The sequence below is a fragment of the Lissotriton vulgaris genome, chromosome 2_1 (genome assembly GCF_964263255.1).
Source record: "Lissotriton vulgaris chromosome 2_1, aLisVul1.2, whole genome shotgun sequence".
Classification (NCBI taxonomy): Eukaryota; Metazoa; Chordata; class Amphibia; order Caudata; family Salamandridae; genus Lissotriton; species Lissotriton vulgaris.
The window spans coordinates 152891441-152913907 of NC_141687.1; the positions used below are offsets into that span (position 1 = coordinate 152891441).

The following is a 22467-nucleotide window of genomic DNA, read 5'->3' on the forward strand; positions in this document are numbered from 1 at the left end:
TTCATCTTTACATAGCGGTCGTGTGCGCTTTCTTCCTTGAGCGTGTTATTGCACCTTATTTATTGCCACCGGTTTGCTGCCTTCAAAAGGGCCTTCCATTCATGGATGTCTCAGTGGGTCTCAAAACCCAGCCAGACCCGATGAGCTGCTCTGGAATTCTTCTGGATTTTGTCGCATGGATAAAGAGAAATGGAGTATTTATTTTCAGTTAGTGGCCTGTTACTACAATATTATTGATGGAATTCGACGTTCAGTAAATGGTTCTTTCATTATAGGATTTCAGCCCCACAAGAACAGCGTTCGTTTTATAAATGTTTTCTCTAAGAAACCATAATTTATTCGGGACTCCTTGACAAAAATGAATCCAATGTTTTCTCTGTTTTGAAATGGTATCTTCCCTTTGGCTACTGGCCACTCTTAAGCTGCCAGCCAGACCCCTTTCATAATAGGAAGAGCGATGACTGGTAGGAAGTGATAAAAACGTTGCTCTGCCACTTTTTATGATGCATCATTATGAGAGAAAAATATTTTGGAATCGAACCCGTGGCTTGAAGTTGTTGCCTTTGGAATTCCTGCATCGCTGAGTAAGTTGCCAAAAAGGACGGAAATTGCTGACTTTAGTTTTTTGCCGTCAAATGCCTGTGTTTTGGGGGAAGATAAAGGAACTATTTGTTTCCACATTTTCAGATGCCTTTGCAGTTTAGCTCGCTACTACCCTGTTCCCTGGAAACAAACATCCTGTGGCCAAATCAGGTTTTACACCGTTATTGCAGCCACCAGCGGGACACAGATTGGAGCTAATTTGTGAATTAGAGCTTGTCTTCTTTATGAAAATATTGGCTGTAAATCGGGTTTTCTGAATTAATAAAATGTATGGCTCCCAAAATCGGATGGCCATGATTTTAAGACGACGGTGAAAACAGACTGTGTTGATTGCACAAACATAAACAAATAAACACTTTTAATATGCTTTTAAAACATTCAAAGGCCAATTCCACTCCCGAATATTCCAACTTCTCGGTTTGGTATTTGTAAAAGCCTTCACTGTGGCAGCAATTGTTGTATTTATTTATGTATGGTGATTTTGTACGGTGCCTAGGAATGCTTGAGTACCGACTGAAATCTAGCACAAATAAGGAAGACGCATTGAGTGTGAACAGGAATCGCAGGGAGTGATTGTTGTACTTGTGGCGTAATTGGGAAGATTGTCAATGGAGGTTATTCTGGGGTAGTCTGTTTGAGACCCAGCAACAGTCCGATTACATAGGTGGTCCTCAGGAAAGTAAGTCTGAAAGAAGAATTTATGAAACCTCTAGCAGTTCTACGAAACCCTCAACAGATCTACGTTAGAGAGATGGCTTAAGAGAGGAATTGTAGAATATAGATGGAGGGGGTGAGCTTGACACAGGCTATATGAGTGCAATTGCCGGATATAAAAAACTTTGTAGTATGAACTGGGAAGCGCCTTGATACATGTAGGAAATAAACAGAATACAATATTGGGTATCGTCTTTTGTATAGCTATGCTTGGATTGTGTGATCAATGTTGTGCAACCTAGACGTTGATGTGAGCAGGAGCTCACAGGAGCTGTTTTTGAAGAACGGGACAATGGGTGAGTAGATTGTAAGAGGAGTGTGTACGTTTCCTTAATGCTGGGAGGACCGGCTGTAGGAAGTTGTGGTAATCAAGTGGACGAGATGCATGAAGCCCTGATGCTGAATATGATCTGATATGCAGAGCAGAGGATGTGGTCACATGAGGAGCACTACCTGAGATGTTACAGCTTAATAAACAGTTGGTGGTCAAGAGGGTGCGAGTGGGGCTTTATACCTTCCCCAGCTGTGAAGTAAGTTTCCTTAGTATGAAAAGGTTGAAGGGCTAATAGCATCTGATGACGTCCATCGCGGGCGGGAAGAGAGAGTGAGTGCTGGGAAAGCATGCCGACATTCCAACATGTGATGAAGTCACTTCCCGTTGTGAATTTGCATTCCAGTTAATGTAGTCTAGGAATGTTGATGCGTCAGTTTTCCATTTATAGGTTTGCACCTCGACAGCCTGCCCTTGCATTGCACATTCAGATCTGGATAGAACGCGTATCTATGACCATAGTTCAGTTGAATGCTCATACCTAGGCCGCTCTAGACAAAAACACGGACTTGTTACACCACATGTAGTATGATTCAGAGAGCCATGTCTAAACTAGGTCCTGAAATATTTTCAAATCTGCAGTGATCCAGCGTAACACTGCCATTGTAGAGTCGTTGGACAGTTGTGTATGTTTTCTCAAACTGCGATGCTTCACCTCTTAGCCTGCATCTTTGCAATGTATTTTGAAATTAATACATTCAGATATGCAGAATTTATACGGGTGTGCCAACATACTGTCGTAGTGTTTATTTCTGCTGGGGGGGGGCATTGGGGTGCACACCTCTAAAAATGTTCAGTGCTGCATTTTTCATTGGAATTATGATTTAAAAATATGAACCGAGTCTTGGCAAAACAATTCCTTTATCCATGCCTGTCCTCATCGCTCCTCTGGAAGAGCCAAGTGAGCAATCTCGCTATTTATTTCTTTACTGTTTTATTGACATCATCCAAGAGGAAGTGCGGTAAAGAGAACAGTAACTACTTTTAGATTAAAAAAGGACTTCACCCCATCTCACTGTGAAGACATGATTTTCTGATCTATAATTTGCAGTTGTTTACTTGGGGACTATCTTTTGATCAGCTACAAATTTCCAACTTCCTCCACACTCCGCTCAGCTAATGCTGCGTGGGTTGCAGTGGCCGTATCCTCACCTGCCTCATTGGTGCACGTACACGTCTTTCAAAAGATGCAAGGTTTATCGTGAAGATGGGGACGGTGGTTCCACCATTATGAACACAAAGACCATCCAAGTGGACGGTAGAAAGTTATTGCAAAATGGCTGCATAGATTATTGGGGTAAGAAACATCCTACCTCACCTCTTCCAAATGCAAAGAACATGGGAACAGGTAGAGAAGGTGGTGCAGCACTTCATGTCTGTCACATCATTCCTAGGGAAAGGGATGAGTCTATGGCTGTATCAGAATGAACCAGGTTACTGCAAAATGTCCCTTCAGCACCACACAATACAATCGAATTGAAGCCACTGATAATCATCGCCATATTGCAAGTATGTGTGAATTAGATAACAATGCAAACACAAGGAGATGATTGACGGAGCGCCATAACTTTTCAGACACTCACCCCCAGTCACAGATCTGGGTGGAATCCATCATCGTTCTTTAGCTCACTTCGCCATCTCAGCTCAGACCCAGCTATATGCAAATCAGTCTTGGCCCTGTGCCTCATGGGAACAGTCCAGCCCGAAGTGCCCGGCCAGGTCTTCCCTGAACGGGAAACAAATATCCTGGGACGGTTTCGAGGTAACAGCCCTCATCAGCCAGGCTACCTCGAATCCAGTGGCAGAGTGAGCAAGGGACCAACGTCTGGGCATAGCCTGCCATGGAACCATCTTGGCCCTTTCATTAGCGTGCAGTAACCATCGTCACATCCTACCTGAGGGACGTGAAGTCCCCTAAAGCCTTTGGAAGGTTGAGGCAGCGGCAGTTTTATGCATAACGCTCCAAGAGTTAAATGTCGAGGCTCCACAGCCTGGCTGCTGGCTGGTTAGAATGGGAAAATACACAACATAATTGCCTCTTAGAATTTCTCTTTTTCACACAAACTCATTTGACCATAGATTTCACATTCTCCGAGCACTTTAGCTTATAAATGCTCCGCACTTTCCCATTCCCCAGCACCTCTGAGTTGTAGTTCCTGTTTTTGATGTTTTTGGAAGCATGTACCACACACCTTTCTTGCCTGTTTTGGAATGTTGTACTTTGACCGATGGCTCTTGTGCTGGTCGCTGCTCGCACTGAGTGGTAAATGGCTCTCGTTCAGTGGATGAAGCAAGTGTCTGTTCAGCGGCAAGTACAATTGGCAACATTATACATTGCCAGGGTATGTTCTGTGGACCGTGAAGCCATGTCCGCCATCTCTGCATTACCATTTGATTTTATCCTGACCTATTAGATAGTGGCTTCAGTTAAGTCAGTTGGTGAAGAATATTACTTGCCTGGTTATGCTATTGCATGAAACTGTGGGCTAAATTATTCTATGTTGACTTGTATTGCACCCTTTTGTGTTGTGAATGTGTATTTTCGAAGTCTTAATAGGATTGCCTCCCTCAAGATCCGGTGGATGCAGAATATGGAAGATACTCTTTATGGCACCTAACTGTAGTCCGAATGTGTGTATTATTTCAACGCAACTTACACTTTTGCTTAGGTTATGTGTATACTGAAATAGGTTATTTCATATAGTACAGTATACATATGTTTACTCAAGTCTGAACACCCGCACCTTATTGTCTTATTTTGCTGTATGATGCAGAAAGTGCGCACAAGATGGTCATGCTCATTCAGTTTAGTGAAGCTGTGAAGTGCAGTGCATTGATCGTTCAATAAAGTTGAGAAGTGATGTGCAATACTGATCATGAGGTGGGTGGACAATGATGGAGTTCACAGAATACTGGGCAGTGAATGTCCACTATTTGATCCTACACCACTAGCACTGAGTTTGCCTCAGTATGTTAGATTCCCCCTGATTTTATGGGATGCCTCAAAAAACAGAACCCATGAGATATGGTCAGGGTGCCATGCTGTATCTTTTTGAAACAAGATGGCTGGCGGTGATTAACTCCCTGCTTTCCAATGCATTCCCACATTACAGCTTGAATTTTGTTCTTCTGCCTGAGACTTAGAATGTTTGCAGAATTGATTTAAAGTACAGGTCACCAAATCTATGGAATGCCTGAGGGGAGAAGGGGCACAACAACACAAAAAGGGCTCGCCGGGGTAGTAAAGCCACAGTGTACCAGCTGTGGATGCACAAAGAATATAGCTTCTTTGAATGCATGTCTCTACATTAGGGCATGGAGCTATTCCTGCCAAAAGGTAGGACATTTTCACAGACCGTACAAATGAGAATTGTTTGAAACCAATGGGAGTCTGAATACAGTGCATGCTAATAGGAAGCATGGAAACGAGAGTGAGGATGTTGATTGACATTTTGGAGGGTGTGCAAAGTGTAAGGGTCCACAGTGTGATAGAGCCATACTGTCCCCCAAAGTGATTAGTTAACATGCATTAGATGGAAATACAAAAGTGGGGGCATTCAGGATTCCCCTAAATTTTAATTAACGAGGAGACATGGGGAAAACGGAGTAAGTCGATTCCTCGAGAAAAATGTATTTTTTTCTCCTGAAGGATATTGTGGACAAAAGTTTCCCATATTTAGATATTTTTCTGCTGAATTTACATGTAAGAGCAGACTTGCAAACAGAAAAGTATGTTATTGAAGGAGGAAAAGACTGTTCTAGGATGCAGAGTGCCACATGGTTTGGGGTTTTTCTTCCACCCTAATCATCCTGAACAAGTATTTTTTGACTGTGGTGTGTGAGGTGGATAAATGGGGTTTTGAAGCTGATGAGGATGTCAAATATAATGTTTTTGAAAGTCAGGGTAACTGAGGATATAGTTGCAGACAATAGGCCTCTTGTCAGAGGATTTTTTTTTTGGGTTAACCGGGAATAGGACACTACAAAATAGTGTTATATCATCTTGCAGAAACTGCTTGCTTGATCATTTCAGTTGAGTATTGGTGAGCGCGTGTAATTGATAGCACTAATTGGCCTAGATTTTAAAGAAAAGGTCAATATTATATTATAATGCTACAGAAACATGTTATATTATGTTAGTATGAATTTGTAGAGCGCACGTTCACCCCAGGATTTCTTGGCGCTGTGTGCCGCTGGGGAACCCGTCCTGGCTTTCCCTGTGAGATGGTCCCTATTGGGCATCCCCAAGGTGAAGCCAGGCATCCCTGGCAGCGAGGGGGTCGTTGTGGAGATTATGCAAGCTATTGCCCAGAGTTGCAGCGTGGGACCCATGGTTAGAGAGGCACTGAGGCGAGATTTATCGAGCCCGCTGACATTGGTTCCGTACCATGCCGCGTCGGGAATTGAACACTGGTCCCGGGCCGACCTCCGCTTCTGGGTCTGCCGCCTCTAACTGGTGAGCAACACTTCTCCACCATACCCCATTCATTGACTGCAAAATCCCCATTCTTTTCAGTAAAGGGCAGCACTCTGTGCATAGAGGTCTCTCCTGCATGGATGGACAGGACAAATGTTGAAAAGTTTTTTTATATAGAGAGTTTTATATAGCGCAAACTAGACCCGAGATATCGGGTATCCGAGCGCTTTACATGAGCACCAGTTTCGTTACAGATGAACACATTCATTTTTTTTTGTTAGGCATGGGGAGATTAACCTCATCGCTGCTATAGGAATTTCCCCCCTGTGCTGGACAATGCAGAACAAGGTGTGGTCATGACTGAACCATTCCGTCATCAGCACAGCTCAACCGTGACTGATGACGGAATGGTTCCGTCACAAGCATCGAAGGGGTTAAGTGATTTGCCCGAAACCACAGGATGTTGAGCGTCATTGCCGAGACTCGAACCCGCTTCCCCAGGTCCGAGGTAGACCGCTCTAGCCGTAAGGCTACATCCTCTCAAACTTGATGGAGCAATGCTATCTATGGGTGTGCAATAAAAGCAGAGCAAATATGCTAAATGGTACAATAACAGACTGAAAGGTGTAAGAAGACAATCTAGCAAAGGGTATATGGTGCATGTGAGAGTGGGTCATTGGAGAAGAAAAGGTATGTCCAAGTGGTCGTATTCCAAGCTTGTAGTTAGGGTGCAGTGAAGCCTTTTGATGAGTGAAGGAGTAGGAGGTGCAATATGAGAAGTTGGATGATTACACAGAAGGTTAATTACTTTTGAGTGTGTGTATATGTGTGTGTGTATATATATATGTGTGTGTGTGTATATATATATATATATATATATATATAACACAAATGATATTTTCGAACCTTAAGGTCTAATCATACTACTGTATAACAACACAAACTGATAATCTAACTGGTTTGTCAGTAACATGTGAAATGTAATGTTTAAAATTGTTTTTTTGGTTAATGATATGCTAAACTACAGCTCCCAGAATTCCCAACATTACCACAGTGTATCATGTGACTTGTAAAATGTTTCGAACACGCCCATTCAAGGGTGTGACCATCAATGTTTGTTTTGGACCTTTAAAAACTGTGAGCTCTCGTGCACAAACTGACCGTGATCAAGACAGCGGACGCTGTCGAAACGCGTTGATTGTTTTTGCTTTTGATACCCCTTGGATTGATGGAATAAAACAAAGTTTGTTTCACTACAACGAGCTAACAATTCCATTCATTTGCGACTCCATACTCCCCCCGAAGTGAGGAACCTTGCTGAAATTGACAGCAGTTGGGCTCAACTGCAGGAGTAACGCGGCCAAAAAGAAGCAGCGCCTAACGGGAGAGGAAGGGAGCCATACGGTAGTGATATATATATATGGTGTCTCAGCTATATATTTTATATTTGATTCATTTGTTTTTGTTTCATTCAACTCTGTTTAATTACATTTTGGGTTACTGTTACTTTAAGATCAATTACATTGTTGTAAACATTATATAAAGCTTTTTGAGCTGTGTTTGTTGGCATGGGCAAGCAGGATGGGTGTGTTTATAATCTTCAGAACTAAGTGGAACCTTTAAGGAAATTGGCAAATGATATTATTTTGAGGCAGATTTTAAAAGGGAAGAGAAAATCACCAGGGTTGGATATGCACCCTTACAACTGTGATAAAATCAAGAAAACCTTATAATGTCACTTCCTTCTATTTGAAGGTTTTGCTCACCCCTATTTGAGTGTGATTCCTTAAAACACAACCATGTGGCCAAGAGGCATGTGTGCTGTACCTTTTCAAAACAAAGTGACTGATCAAGTATTGATTAACTTGAAGCTTACTGCTAACTCTACGGTGTCTTTATAATGTCTATTCTGCAGGCTTTCTCTTACTCCCCAACACCTTCCCACTGACCCTGTGCCATTGGGCAAGTCCATAGCACAAATAGTCTCAATATTAATGATTGAATCATGAGGTTGTGCACAGGGCTGTTCCTGATCCATCCTCAATGTGGAGCCAATGAAGAAAGTAAATTAAAGAACCAGTGTTATTGTTAGTTGATTTATTCTTAGTATATATCAGTACTTTTTTCTAGTGTTTTAATTTTTAACCAAATTTCTTAAAGCCCTCTAAAATGACACATCTTCCTTCTGTTGTTTCCGCTCTCTGAAAATAAATAACTAGTTAGCTTAGATGTTTTCTTCTTTTGCCTATTTTGTAAGAATTGTATTCCATTTATAATTGATAATCCTCTTCAGATTTCGAGACATGTGTTCTTCTCGTTTGTGTTAAATGTTTGTGTTGATGAAAGGCAAGCTGCATTCCTGCCAAAACACTTGCTCTAAACTTCTGTTGATTTTTTATTTTTACAGTAATGCATTTCTTAATTTGTTTGAGGTTTGCTTGTAAGGGAATTTTCAGTCTAATTTTGCTGCATTTCAACACTAATTTAATTATTTAGAGTGAAAGACGAGACACATTTGTTCTGTCCAGTCTCAAATTATTAAAGATTTTCTTGAAATTCCCTCTGGGGCTTGTATACACCTTTCAGGTTAAAGCTTTAGTATACCCACAATCATCATTATCTAGTAGAAAAATCTGATGTCCATGAGATAAAGCCGGACAGGTACATTTGATTGAACCGTAACACCCAATTTTTACCTAGTATACACAATACTGTTCTCTTGTAACTCATCTACAGGTTTCATATTCCTGCTTTACATTGCTATTGTTCCAGCCACTTTTGGAATTAGTTTGAGGTTAACAGTGTTATCCCTTCTTTGGTTTCAGGGCCAGGCCTGTGAACTTCTCCAGAAAGCTTTGAAGACCCCAGAATTGAAGCTCTCGTTCTCAGAAACTGAATGGGAGAAACTTGTCAAAGAAAGTATTCAACAGGTCCATGAGGTAAGAAGAAACATGCAGTGGAATCTTAGATAGGTTTTTAATTTTTTTAATTTTTTTTATTTTATTTAATGTTTTTTTCTGTAGCAAACAATGTAATACAGTACATCTTTACATCAGCTGGGTGCACTACACATAATGCATACAATTTACTACAATCAGAGAAGAGATCCTTAACAAGTGTAATCAAGTAGTTTTGCAGTGTGAACCTTTCTGGACTCACTATGCTGTGCATTATTCCGTGGTCTTGTGGTTGGGTCCGGATTCGTAGTCTTTTCTTTTTTTTGTAGCCCAGGTGGGTGTCGGCGTCCCACCTTTGGTGTATTTCCGGTGACGTCGGCACGCTTCCTGCGGAAGCTCCCACTCCTGGGCGCCATCTTCAGATTCTTTTTTCCGCGGTTGGGTCTGGATTTTTCCCAAAAGGGCTCCTGACATTTTTGGAGAAAGAAGAAAAATACGCACTTTTGCAAGAAAAGAGATTGAGAAGACTACAGGAGACTACATCATCGAAGAGGACGACGAAGGGGAAGAAGAACTTCAAGAACTTCGACGTCCATCGGAGAATGCAAGCTCAGGGGGCCACCTGAACGCATGAGATGGACAACACTCCTTTCAAATTCTGCCGTAACAGCCACCACAAGTACGCGCAGAAGGACCAGCACTCGGTCTGCAACCTTTGCCTAGCGGTCGACCACGAGAGCGAGGACTGCAACGCCTGCTCCGCCTTCACGCCGAAGACTCTTCGAGTGAGAAAGAGACAGAGGATAGCCAACGCCACCAAGCAGGGCAAGGGACAGCCACAGTCCCTTCGAGACCTGGGGCGATCATCAGACGAGGAGGACAATGCCGCCGCCGAACACGACGGCTACACGGTCGTAGAGGCCGATATTACGAAGACTCCAAAGAAGGTAGGAGACTCTACGGCCCCTAGGGCACCAAGAGACCCTGAGTCTCGAAAAATTGAGGGCAAAACCTCGAAAGCGCCGACGCCGAAAACTTCGGCGTCCGCGGCTACACCAAGGCACAGCGGATCCTCTGAGAAAGACTCCCAGGTGCCGAGAGCTGGAGAACCGCAAAAGACGTCGAAAATTTCCCCCGGGAAGGTGCGTTCGACGCCGAGGGAAAAGGACCCTAAGGGCGCTTCAGCGCCACCGAAGGACCCGAGAGCCAGCTCGGCACCGAAAACTTCGACGACGAAAGTCGGCTCGGCGCTGAAAAGAGCGGCCGATGCATTGGACGCAGACCACGCGGCCGAAATGGAGAAAAAGAAAAGATACCTCGAGGCCGAGATGGAAAACATCCTGCAGCGGAAAAAAAGATTTCGACGCCAGGATGAAAGAATACACAATCCCGACGAAACCTAGGCTACGGGTGGTCGAGGAAACTGAGGAGGAGGACTACGACGTCGAAGGACAGTCGGTGGGCGTCGAGACCTTCGACTACCAAGAAGAGGAGGAGGCCTCCTACTACGAGGAGGGAGACGACGACCGCAGGACACTCCTCGGGTCTGCATCCTCGGAGACTCAAGATATAGATTGGCAGGACGTCGACACCGAGAGCCCAGAGGAAGCCGTCGACACGTATCCCTCGAGACCCTCGCCGCCAGATGACATCGGGGTCTACAACACAGTGATCAGGAATGCAGCTGTAGTTTTCAAAGTAAAACTCGACTAAGAAAAGCAGAAAACAGACTTCCTTCTCGAGACACTGCTCCCTACACAGATAAGGAGCCAGTTCCTGCCCATGCTCGGCAGTGTCATGGCACAAGGAAAAGAGGCCTTCAAAGAACCAGCTACATGCAAAGCAGTCACTCCCAGGTCGGAGAAAAAGTATACAAATTCCTCATAGGACCCACCCTACATTCAGGGATCGGTCTCGGCAGACTCCATCATCGTTGCCACGGCAAGAAAGAGGGCCAATGTGCCTACCACTTCTGGGCCACCTCCAGACAAGAAAGCAAGAGGATGGACCTGGTGGGGAGAAGAATTGAACGGAATGCCGCAATGCACTGGCGCATGGCGAATTCCAATGCTCTGCTCAACAGGCACCAATACCAGATCCTGGAAGAGCTGGGTGAGTTAGTAAAGAACATGCCACAGGATTTCAAGCAAAAAGCTGAAAACCTTGTCGAAGAGGGGAAGAATGTAGCTAATTCTTGCCTCAAGACTGCCCTGGACGGAGCAGACACCTCCAGCAGGCTCATGATGATGAGCATCACGGAGAGAAGACAAGCCTGGCTCAGAATTTCGGGCTTCAAGCCAGAAGTGCAGCACAGCATCCTCAACACACCGTTCAACGGAGAAACGCTGTTCGGGGCCCCAGTTGACGAGAAACTCGGCCAACTGAAGAAGGATAACGAGACTGCAAGATCCATGGGGGCATTGCAGTTCAGAGGTACTAAAAGGGGCACCCCGTCACGAAGACCTAACGGGAGGGGAGAAAACCAGCCAGGAACATCACACCAGGCGTTCCAACAAACCCACCAAGCAGACACCCAGACACAGCAGGGGCAGCAAAAACAGTCATGGCAGTACCAACCAAGAGGCCAGTCCTTTCGCGGGAGAGGGAATGGATGTGGATATAATAAGAGAGGGGGACAGCAGCCCGCTTCTAAGTGACTTAATAAAACTTCATGTGCCCACCCAAGCAAAAACCCCCATGGTGGAGCAGAAACACATCGGACAGGAGTTACGCGAACTAGACACCTCCGTACATGTAAGACCAGTGGGAGGAAGACAAACACTTCTGCAGGGAGTGTAAGAGTATAACATCAGACAAATGGGTACTCAACGTCATACAGTACGAATATTGCATAGAGTTGGAAGGAAAGCCAACGGACAGGAAACCAAAAAGAAGGCCACTAGCAAGGAAAGACCTAGAGCTCCTTCAGGAGGAAGCAAAGGAGCTCCTGCAAAAACAAGCCATAGAGCCAGTACCTTACAGGGAAATGAACAAGGGCGTATACTCCACATACTTCCTGGTACCAAAGGTGGACGAAACTATGAGACCCAAGATTCTTAAACAAGTTCGTAAGAATGCAAAGGTTCAAGATGACCTCCCTACAAGAGGTACATCCTCAATTACAAGGCGGGACTTCATGGTCACCATAGACCTAAAAGATGCCTACCTGCACATCCCAATGAACAGGGGTCACAAACACCTCCTCAGATTCATCATCGGAGCGAAGATCACTACCAGTTCACAACCCTGGCGTTCGGGCTCAAATCGGCACCAAGGGTTTTCACAAAGTGCCTCGCAACAGTCGCAGCACACCTACGAAGGGAGGGATACATGTGTACCTTTACCTGGACGACTGGCTGATCAAAGCAAGCTCATACAAAACATGCAAACAGCACGCACAGAGAGTGACCAGCACACTGATGAACCTAGGATTCTCCATCCACTGGGGAAAATCCTCCCTGGAACCAGAACACAAAAAAATCTTCCTGGGAGCACAGATCGACACCTTACAGAGCAAGGTGATCCCCAGCGAGAAGAGAACGATAGCGCTCGTGAGGGATACGCAGCTCTACCAGAAGGGGCAAGCTCAGATAGTGAGGACAGCGAGCAATAAAGGGGCATGATGGCATCATGCATACACCTATTGCTAAACGTACGGCTCCACATGAGACCTTTAGAGGAATGCCTACAGGAGCAATGTTCACAAGCTACAGGTCGTTGGGAGGATCTAGTGGTTGTAACGCACGCAGTGCAGAAAGAGATGGCATGGTGGAACATGGGGAACATAACAAGGGGGAAGCCTCTGACGCAACCAACGCCAACAGTGACCATTACCCAGACGCGTTCCAGAGGGGATGGGGCGCTCACATGGAGAAACTCAAAGTAAGAGGCCTGTGGACACCAGCAGATGCGGTGAGACACATCAATTACCTGGAGTTGAAGACAGTTTTCCTAGCCATAAAGGCCTTCCAAACAAAACTGTACAACCAGAGAGTGTTGATCCAGACAGACAACACAACAGCGATGTTTTACATCAACAAGCAGGGGGGGATACAATCAGCCCCGCTTTCTAAACTAGCGCAGGAGATATGGAGATGGGCCATCCCACTCAAGATAGACCTGCTAGCCATACATCTACCAGGAAAGGACAATGTAGAAGCAGACTGGCTCAGCAGACCGACATCGGCATCCCACGAGTGGGAACACAATGCACAAGAGACGAGAAGGCTCTTCGACAGGTGGGGGACACCGTCGGTAGACCTATTTGCAACACGCCAGAATGCAAAATGCCAAAACTTCGCATCCAGACAGCCTTGGGAGGGCTCCCTGGGGAATGCCCTATGGATAGACTGGTCCAGGACATTTGCTTACGCTTTTCCCCCGATACCGCTGATACACATGGTACTCAGCAAGTGCAGAGCGAGCAACATGACCCTGATACTGGTCGCACCACAGTGGGCCAGGCAGACATGGTACTCGCAGATCATGGAGATGACACAGAGTGCACCCCACAGATTCGGGAGAAGAAAGGACCTACTCTCCATGCAAAACGGAGAAGTGCTGCACCCGGAGCCAGAGAGCCTCGTAGCGTGGCTCCTGAGGACATAGAGTTTGCGCATTTGAAACTGCCAGAGAGCACCATAAGGGTACTACGGGAGGCACGAAGACCCATCACACGGAAGTGCTACGTAGCGAAATGGAAGAGATTTACACTGTGGTGCAGGAGGGAAAAGCTACACAATAAGATGAAAAAGGACTCAACAGTGCTAAAGTACCTCACGCACCTGCTCGACAAAAATCTGAGCTTATCCTCACTGAGGGTTCACTTGGCAGCGATAGTCGCTTACACGAGAGGAGAAACGTGCAAGAGTTTCTTCCCATCACAGGTCGTTAAGAGATACCTAGAGGGAGCAAAGAGGATCGCACCGCCAAAGAGTGTGCCACCACCTGCATGGAACCTTAACCTAGTCCTAACGGAACTCATGAAGGAACCTTTCGAACCGATTCACAAGGCCTCCCTAGAAATGCTGACCATGAAAACAGTCTTCCTGGTAGCAATCACTTCACTGCGCAGAGTGAGCGAACTGCAGGCACTAACACTACAGGAACCCTACATACAGATACACAGCGATAGGGTGGGGATGAAGGTGGTGTCAAGGTTCCACTTTAATCAAACTATACAGATACCGAGTTTCTTCCAAAAACCGGCAACAAGAGCTGAAAGGGCACTGCACACTCTGGACGCCAGAAGGGCAGTCATGCACTACATTGAGAGAACGAAGGAACACCGGAATACAAAGCAGTTCTTTGTGTCCTTCGCTAACAGTTTCATGGGGAAACCAGTAACTAAAGGAACAACTGCGCGATGGATCGCCCAAACAATACAGTTCTGCCACAAGCAGGCAGGGCAGGAACTAACAGAAGGGACACGTGCCCACTCTACCAGGAAAAAAGGAACTACAATAGCTTTCCAAGCTAACACACCAATTCAGGACATATGCCTGGTGGCAACATGGGCTTCAGTGCACACGTTCACGAAGCACTACTGTGTGGATATACAGATGAACAAGGAAGCACAAGTCGGACAAAGGGTGCTTCAACACATATTCAATAACCAACGCTCATCTTCCACCCAGCCACCACAAACATGAGAAACCGCTACAAAGTCTATGCACAGCATAGTGAATCCAGAAAGATTCATGCTGCAAAACGAATAGTTTCTTACCTGTCGGTGTAGTTTTGCAGCTTGATGATCTTTCTGGATTCACTAGCGAACCCACCCCTCCGCCAGAAAGATGCGGCTGGAGAGATAAGGTGGTTGAAACAAAGACAATACTTGGAAAAGAAGCCTTAAAGGTTAAAGCGGTGAAAAAACTTTAGTTGAACATTGCCATAACTTTGGTAACAAAACGAACACGAAAAAAAAGAATCCGAAGATGGCACCCAGGAGTGGGAGCTTCCGCAGGAAGCGTGCCGACGTCACCGGAAATACACTAAAGGTGGGACGTCGACGCCCACCTGGGCTACAAAAAAAAAAAGAAAGAAAAGACTACGAATCCGGACCCAACCACAAGACCACGGAATAATGCACAGCATAGTGAATCCAGAAAGATCATCAAGCTGAAAAACTACACCGACAGGTAAGAAACTATTTGTTAATGAATGCATTTACCATCAATAATACCTTAAACGAGTCTGAAAAAGTGTATCATCTACTTTTATGTAGCGTATCAGTTTACGTTCTTAAATACCTCTACTTCCCCCTGGGCTCCTGTTTCTTTTCCCACTAATCATTGTTGTTTTAACTCCCAGAAACCTTTGGGTGATTCTGTGGTTGTAGTAGGAATCTTGTATAGGTTCTGGTACATGTTTGGATTTTATTCTTAGATTGGTTTATACTTGACCACTGGGATATCCAGTCTCGGATAATCTGCTTTTCGAATTAATAGCCTGTAGTAAGAGCAGGGCAAAAGAGGCCTCCTTTGAGTCCACAGATATTCAGTCTTGGTCTTCAGTTTATTTCTTCTTCAACTCTTAAATGGTCAGTATATGTTCTCGTATATGGTTTGCCAAACATGGTAGTGATATATATTGTTAAGAGCAATGTCACAGAAACAAATGTCAGTGCTCTCTTATGGGCATTTCTACCAACTCTGAGTCCGTTCTACCAAGTGATTACATCGCTAATGCATTTTAAAGAGGCATCAAGGTTGACTGTCTCTTAAAAAGTCATGTTTCACTGTTTTTGTAAGTCTAGCTTGAAACTGTGTTGAATATTCAATAAAAAAACACAATATATTGTTATTTTGACTTCTTTAATTTTTCTTAACTGTTGTGTTCTGGTTGTATGATGAGTTTTTGCAATCAATTCATAGTGGGATACTGCATTGCCAAGGTTAGTATTTATTGTAATTTTCTAGTGCCTCACCTCCATTACATCATCCCTTTAATAACTTTTTAGGTCTCGCCTGTCGATGCGCATGCGCATCGAGCAAGCGAGACTATTGCGAGTTATCCACTCTTTATCCACGCTGCAAGGAATCGTGGCGATTCCTTGCAGTGCCCGTGACTTTTAAGGTCAATGCGCATGCGCATTAAGCTTATGCGCATGCGCATTGACCTTAAAAGTCACGGGCGCGTGCATGTCCGTCTTTGTTTACCCGCTCCGCCCCCTCCCCTTCCCGCCGTGTCGCATTTCTCCTCCCCCCTCCCCTCTCTTCCCTCCAGCTTGTTGTTTGTATAATTTAACCCGCTCCGCCCCCTCCCCTTCCCTCCGTGTCGCATTTCTCCTCCCCCCTCCCCTCTCTTCCGTCCGTCCGTCTTGTTTTCCTCTATTTGCTTTGCTGCAATCTAATCCTGCTTGTTTTTATTCTGCTCGCCGTCGTTTATAATTTGGCAAGTCGCTGTTGCTGTATAAGGATTTATCTAGCTCTAAAGTCTCGTGTTGTCTGGTATTGTTCCAGCCACATCCACTGCATCCTGCTTGGAGTGACAGAAGCTAAAGGGGGTGAGGGGGAGCGACCAGTCAGCCAATAACAATCGAGTTTTCAATGAACTGGGCCATTTGTTGGTTGCTCATACGAAGTAGAAACAATTCGTCCAATCCCGTAGAAGTGCTACGGTCCTATCACTGAGTTTCAAAACAACGGCAGTAAAACGGAAAAGGGACTTCAGTCTCTCTCACAGCAGTGGTTTATTTGGAACGGGGTTGTTTTTAAAACGAAGAATAGCTTACAGTATAGAATTCAAACAGTAAACATCTTTGGTCTTCCTTTTAAAACGTTATTCAAAAAACGTTATTCAGAAAAGTTATGGCAGAAAAATGTATTTGCCTTTGGAGGAGCGGCTTCAGTCTACAGGCTCTGCTTATTATCACGACGACGCCTTATTGGTAGTTCGTTGAAGTCACCCTCCCTGTAATTGAGGCACCAGACGTCTAAAATCATAGGTCTGAGGCTGCGCCATGTGCCTCAATACGTCGCATTAGCTGCCACACATTTCCTTCCCCCTTCGTTTCCATTTCGTGCCGCAGCTTTGTTTTACCGCTGTGTGCGCCTGATCCTAACGTGGACGTCCGTATACATCCTACATAGGGAATGCGGACCCTACGTGTGGCGTCACGTGCTGTCTGTATGGTGTGTGTGTGTGTTTTTTTCTTCCTAGCGAATATCTTTTCTGTCACAAGCTTGTTTTACTTATCGAATAACGCCATCGTGTCTTGGCACTGTCCGCCTGCCAACTACATCTTGGCAACTAGATCTTGCCGAAGCCAAGAGCTGCTTTCTCATTCTACGCTTACTTAGCTGTCGAACTGCCGTTTTCACGATGCAAACTAATAGTTTTACTTTCATCACTATTATTCGTTTTCAGAATACAAATGAACTTCAGATTTTAAGGTATCAAACGTAATGAGGTCGAATTCGAAAGGAAAGAAGTCTAGGCACACAGGTGTGTTGTTAATGGCAGAGAAATATGAAATAATCCACTGGTTCTGACCTTTTAGACTGAACTACTGTTGCAGAGCCTGAAGTCAGTGGTACTAGTTAAACTCTTTATTGTTATTTTCATTTTTTGGTTGGCAGAAAACAGTGTCAGTTGGGAAATTCATTTCTGCTCTTTTCACTGTTGACAGATGGATTCCACCGTGGGGAGGGGGCTCTATCGCTCTCTTGTGGAATATTTTTTTTATTCACAACAAATTTTATTGCATTTATTGTCATCATACAGCACAATGAGCAACATATATATAGACATTTGTTCATGAAGTAATATTTCATTACAGATTTTTGATAACTAAACTAAAACAGTGTAATCTGCTGCGATGTTACTTGTCTGTATCTTACAATGTTACCCCCAGAAAATGTCCATGTTCCCTTGAGTGGTGTTTCACGAGATAGATCACCCTACAGGGTTGTATGTCTGTACTTCGGTATCTATGGTATTGGCGATTAACGTTGAATGTTCTAGGATAAGTCAGCGGGAATCAGCACACTGCTGCCATATTTTCATGTGTTTCTGCAGACATCTGCATGCTTGAAAGACTGATATTTCTAGCCCCATACAGGATCACACAGTTTGTCCGCCCCTGGTCTCCTGTTTCAACAGCCAACAATCGGTATTACCCTGGATTATTAGGTCTCGCCTCACCCTCAACCCCTCACCCTCAACCCCTCACCCTCAACCCCTCACCCTCACTCACCCTCACTCACCCTCACTCACTCACTCACCCTCACTCACTCACCCTCACTCACCCTCACTCACCCTCACTCACCCTCACTCACCCTCACTCACCCTCACTCACCCTCACTCACCCTCACTCACTCACTCACCCTCACTCACTCACCCACCCTCACTCACTCACCCACCCTCACTCACTCACCCTCACTCACTCACCCTCACTCACTCACCCTCACTCACTCACCCTCACTCACCCTCACTCACCCCCCCTCACTCACCCTCACCCTCACTCACCCTCACCCTCACTCACCCTCACTCACCCTCACCCTCACTCACCCTCACTCACCCTCAACCCCTCACCCTCACTCACCCTCAACCCCTCACCCACCCTCAACCCCTCACCCTCACTCACCCTCAACCCCTCACTCACCCTCACTCACCCTCACTCACCCTCACCCTCAACCCCTCACTCACCCTCAACCCCTCACCCTCACTCACCCTCAACCTCATGCTAAAGATTTACAAAAAAAACCATAAACAATTCTAAATGCACTAACTCTAATGCTGCGAGACCTATTGCATTTCTAATGCTTGTTTTATTCTCTGAGGGTCTTTTTAGGTTTCGACCTGGCGATCTGCGCAAGCAGTTCGCGCAGGCGAAAACTTTTGTCAGAGTAGTATGGCTGTGGTCCCGCCCGTCTCTTCCATTGGCTAGCTCCATAAATGGAGGCTAGCCATTGGAAGAGACATCTATCCGTCATTCACGGAGCAGATTTGTGGGCGTTCCCGAGATTTTTTTCCCTCTTCGCCCGTCATGATTTTGTCATGAAGTTGTGGGGGTGTACTTTTTTTTTTCTTTTCACCAATGTTTTTCTTCATTGATGACCTCGTCCCTGTCCTGCGTGGTTGTATCCTGACCACCTTCTCGCCGTCCGTCCCCCCTCCTGCTGTCCTTGGCTTTGCCCCCCACCCCTTCGAAGATCACTACAGTCGACGCTTGTTTACAAATCTGGTCAAAATGGCGAAAGGGCGGCTGCGAGGTCCGTGCACAGCAGGTAGTTCCGATGTCGAGGTCAGGAAACCCCCAGGTAAGTCGGCCGGGCTTCGGACAGGAGGGGCCGAGCTTGGAGGTACAGGCAGAGGGCAGGGCTGTAGTGTGTGTGTGTAGGGTTGTATGCCGCTGTAAGGACGCAGCTGAAAAGGAGGGCTTCGGGCTGGCAGTCTTGGGTTTGCAGGTTCGAGTTAGGCGGCTCTGAACCCCCATCATAGCGCTTTCGGGATCCTTCACTGGCAGCTGCTGTTAGATGGAAGAGTAAGTGAAGGGGTAGCGAGCCGTCCTCCGGCATAATCCGATAGTGTAGCTCTCTCCCTTGGAGGGGTGCCCGCAGCTGGTATGACGGGCATAGCTGCAAAACAGGCTGGCACTGCGCGCCCAATCACAGCGTGAACGGGCTGTGTGTCCTTATATGTTCTCATATGTGGTTTGCCAAACATGGTAGTGATATATATTGTTAAGAGCAATGTCACTGAAACAAATGTCAGTGCTCTCTTATGGGCATTCCTACCAACTCTGAGTCCGTTCTACCACGTGATTACATCGCTAATGCATTTTAAAGAGGCATCAAGGTTGACTGTCTCTTAAAAAGTCATGTTTCACTGTTTTTGTAAGTCTAGCTTGAAACTGTGTTGAATATTCAATAAAAAAACACAATATATTGTTATTTTGACTTCTTTAATTTTTCTTAACTGTTGTGTTCTGGTTGTATGATGAGTTTTTGCAATCAATTCATAGTGGGATACTGCATTGCCAAGGTTAGTATTTATTGTAATTTTCCAGTGCCTCACCTCCATTACATCATCCCTTTAATAACTTTTTTTATTCTCTGAGGGTCTTTTTAGGTTTCGACCTGGCGATCTGCGCAAGCAGTTCGCGCAGGCGAAAACTTTTGTCAGAGTAGTATGGCTGTGGTCCCGCCCGTCTCTTCCATTGGCTAGCTCCATAAATGGAGGCTAGCCATTGGAAGAGACATCTGTCCGTCATTCAAGGAGCAGATTTGTGGGCGTTCCCGAGATTTTTTTCCCTCTTCGCCCGTCATGATTTTGTCATGAAGTTGTGGGGGTGTACTTTTTTTTTTCTTTTCACCGATGTTTTTCTTCATTGATGACCTCGTCCCTGTCCTGTGTGGTTGTATCCTGGCCACCTTCTCGCCGTCCGTCCCTCCTCCCGCTGTCCTTGGCTTTGCCCCCCCCACATCCCCCCCCGCCCCTTTGCAGATCACTACAGTCAACGCTTGTTTACAAATCTGGTCAAAATGGCGAAGGGGCGGCTGAAAGGTCCGTGCACAGCAGGTAGTTCCGATGTCGAGGTCAGGAAACCCCAGGTAAGTCGGCCGGGCTTCGGACAGGAGGGGCCGAGCTTGGAGGTACAGGCAGAGGGCAGGGCTGTAGTGTGTGTGTGTAGGGTTGTATGCCGCTGTAAGGACGCAGCTGAAAGGGAGGGCTTCGGGCTGGCAGTCTTGGATGTTGAGGAAATATAAATTTTATGGTCAAGTTGTGTTCCCTAGCGCGTACCCCACCGACTCCATGTACCAGCTTAAAGTGCATGTAACTTCCCTCCTGTGCCAGCTATGAAGACGCAAATACATTTGCGTCCAACGTTAACTTGTCCTCTTTCAGACCCACCCTGAACGGGTTAAATAGTCCGTTCCTAAGTATGCTATGCCACCGTCTTTTTATAGTGTACTTTACATGTTTTTCCTGCTCTGGCGGAGTAGGCCCTGAATTTCTGCCATCGAGCCTCTTTTTCTGGCTTCTGACTATGATAGCCTCAGCCCAGGCTGCTTCTGTACCCGTGAACTCTGACTTACTTCCAGCGCGGCCCTCGCGCTCAGCTCAGCCTGCTTTCTGCCAAGACTGACTATAACCTTCGAGTTATCTGTTCCGCTCCTCGAAAATGCATTCCTGCCTACCAGCTTCAGTAAACATCCTCCCCAGCTGCAGAGCCAAGAGCCGACCCGTCTCAGTGCAAGTAATTCATAGGCCCTGTTACCATGCTTTCATGGAAGGCCCCGTGCCCCCTACGCTTCTCATGTAGACACTTAGGCGCTTATACACGCATCCACAGTTAGCATAGAATAGCTTCTGCCCTAGAGACCTTTTCGCCCAGATAATATGGTTCCTAAACATCAGATATCAGATATGATAGAAGTACAAGTTGATCTGACATGCCAGACTTCTGTCTCTTTCCGTCAGTGTAAATGTCAAGTCCCCTGCACCCCTCCAATCACACGTCATGCAGCTGCGCGCGCATCCAAGCTTCCGATTTCTGCTGACATTGCCACATTTCTGCTTGATGCCACCCACCCGCGTCACCTATCAGTGACGTTTTCTAGCACACACCTCCAGTTCACGCCTCTTGATTACGTACTAGTACCACGTGTATACTGTTATCTTGTCTTCTCTCAACTGTTACGCCTCCTGCACTGTTTCTTATGAAATGAATTAAGTATATAAGCTATGTATTGTCAATAAAATGTAGCGCTCTATCCCTTCTGACACCCCTGTGGTGGTCAGAATCCGATACCCTGGTCATGACCATTCCTTTTTGAGGAATAAAACCCTTAGAAACTCTAACACCACGGACTCTGGTTCTTTCCTTCCGATCTGAGTTATTATTGATTAAGTACTTACCTGCATAGAAATTAAGAGAGTAAATTAATTATTTACGTCATTTTGGCGCCCGAACAGGGACCCCTCCCCCACCTCACGCGCCGGTTGGCGCATTGCAAGCTCTGTCCCCTGCCATCAGTTAGATGGAACCAACGCGTACCGGCAGGATTTCCTGCATCTCCCTCTGACCTACGGAGGTGACGAAGACTGCGATCAGTGCCCAGACGAGGCGGTGAGGAGTGCGGAGGATCCCGACCAGAGCCTAGCCGAAAGAAGCAAGGTCCGAGGTGTCAAGAGGCCCACCAGGTTTCCGAAGTTTTCCGAAGTTTTCTGAAGTATCGAGTCGAGTCCAGTCGAGTTTTCCGAGGCCTTCTGTTTCCGTGCTTCCCGGTGAGTACCATTGCTGGGATGTATCTAGACGGGTTTGGGTACACAAGTCCGGTCTGCACTGTTTTTAGGCAGTGTATCTGTACTGTTTAGCAGTATATCTAGTATTCTGAATTTCTGCACTGTTACACCAGTGTATCTGTACTGTTGAGCAGTACATCCAGTATAAGGGGTAGTCATCTATGTCTCAAATGTCTTTTCATGTGATTAATGTCGTGGTATGAATGTGACCGTTTAATGTGCATTATTGTGTTTCTCGTATAAAGTAGCTG

General features: G+C 45.8%; 1 protein-coding gene across 1 annotated transcript in view; it reads left to right on the plus strand.

Moving 5' to 3' along the window:
• Nucleotides 1–22467, plus strand: part of MYBBP1A (MYB binding protein 1a) — a 517888-nt gene that overhangs the window by 431615 nt on the left and 63806 nt on the right. Inside the window, exon 24 of the mRNA XM_086954610.1 lies at nt 8891–9004. Coding sequence (XP_086810736.1) covers nt 8891–9004 — 114 coding nt within the window. The remainder of the gene's footprint in view (nt 1–8890; nt 9005–22467) is intronic.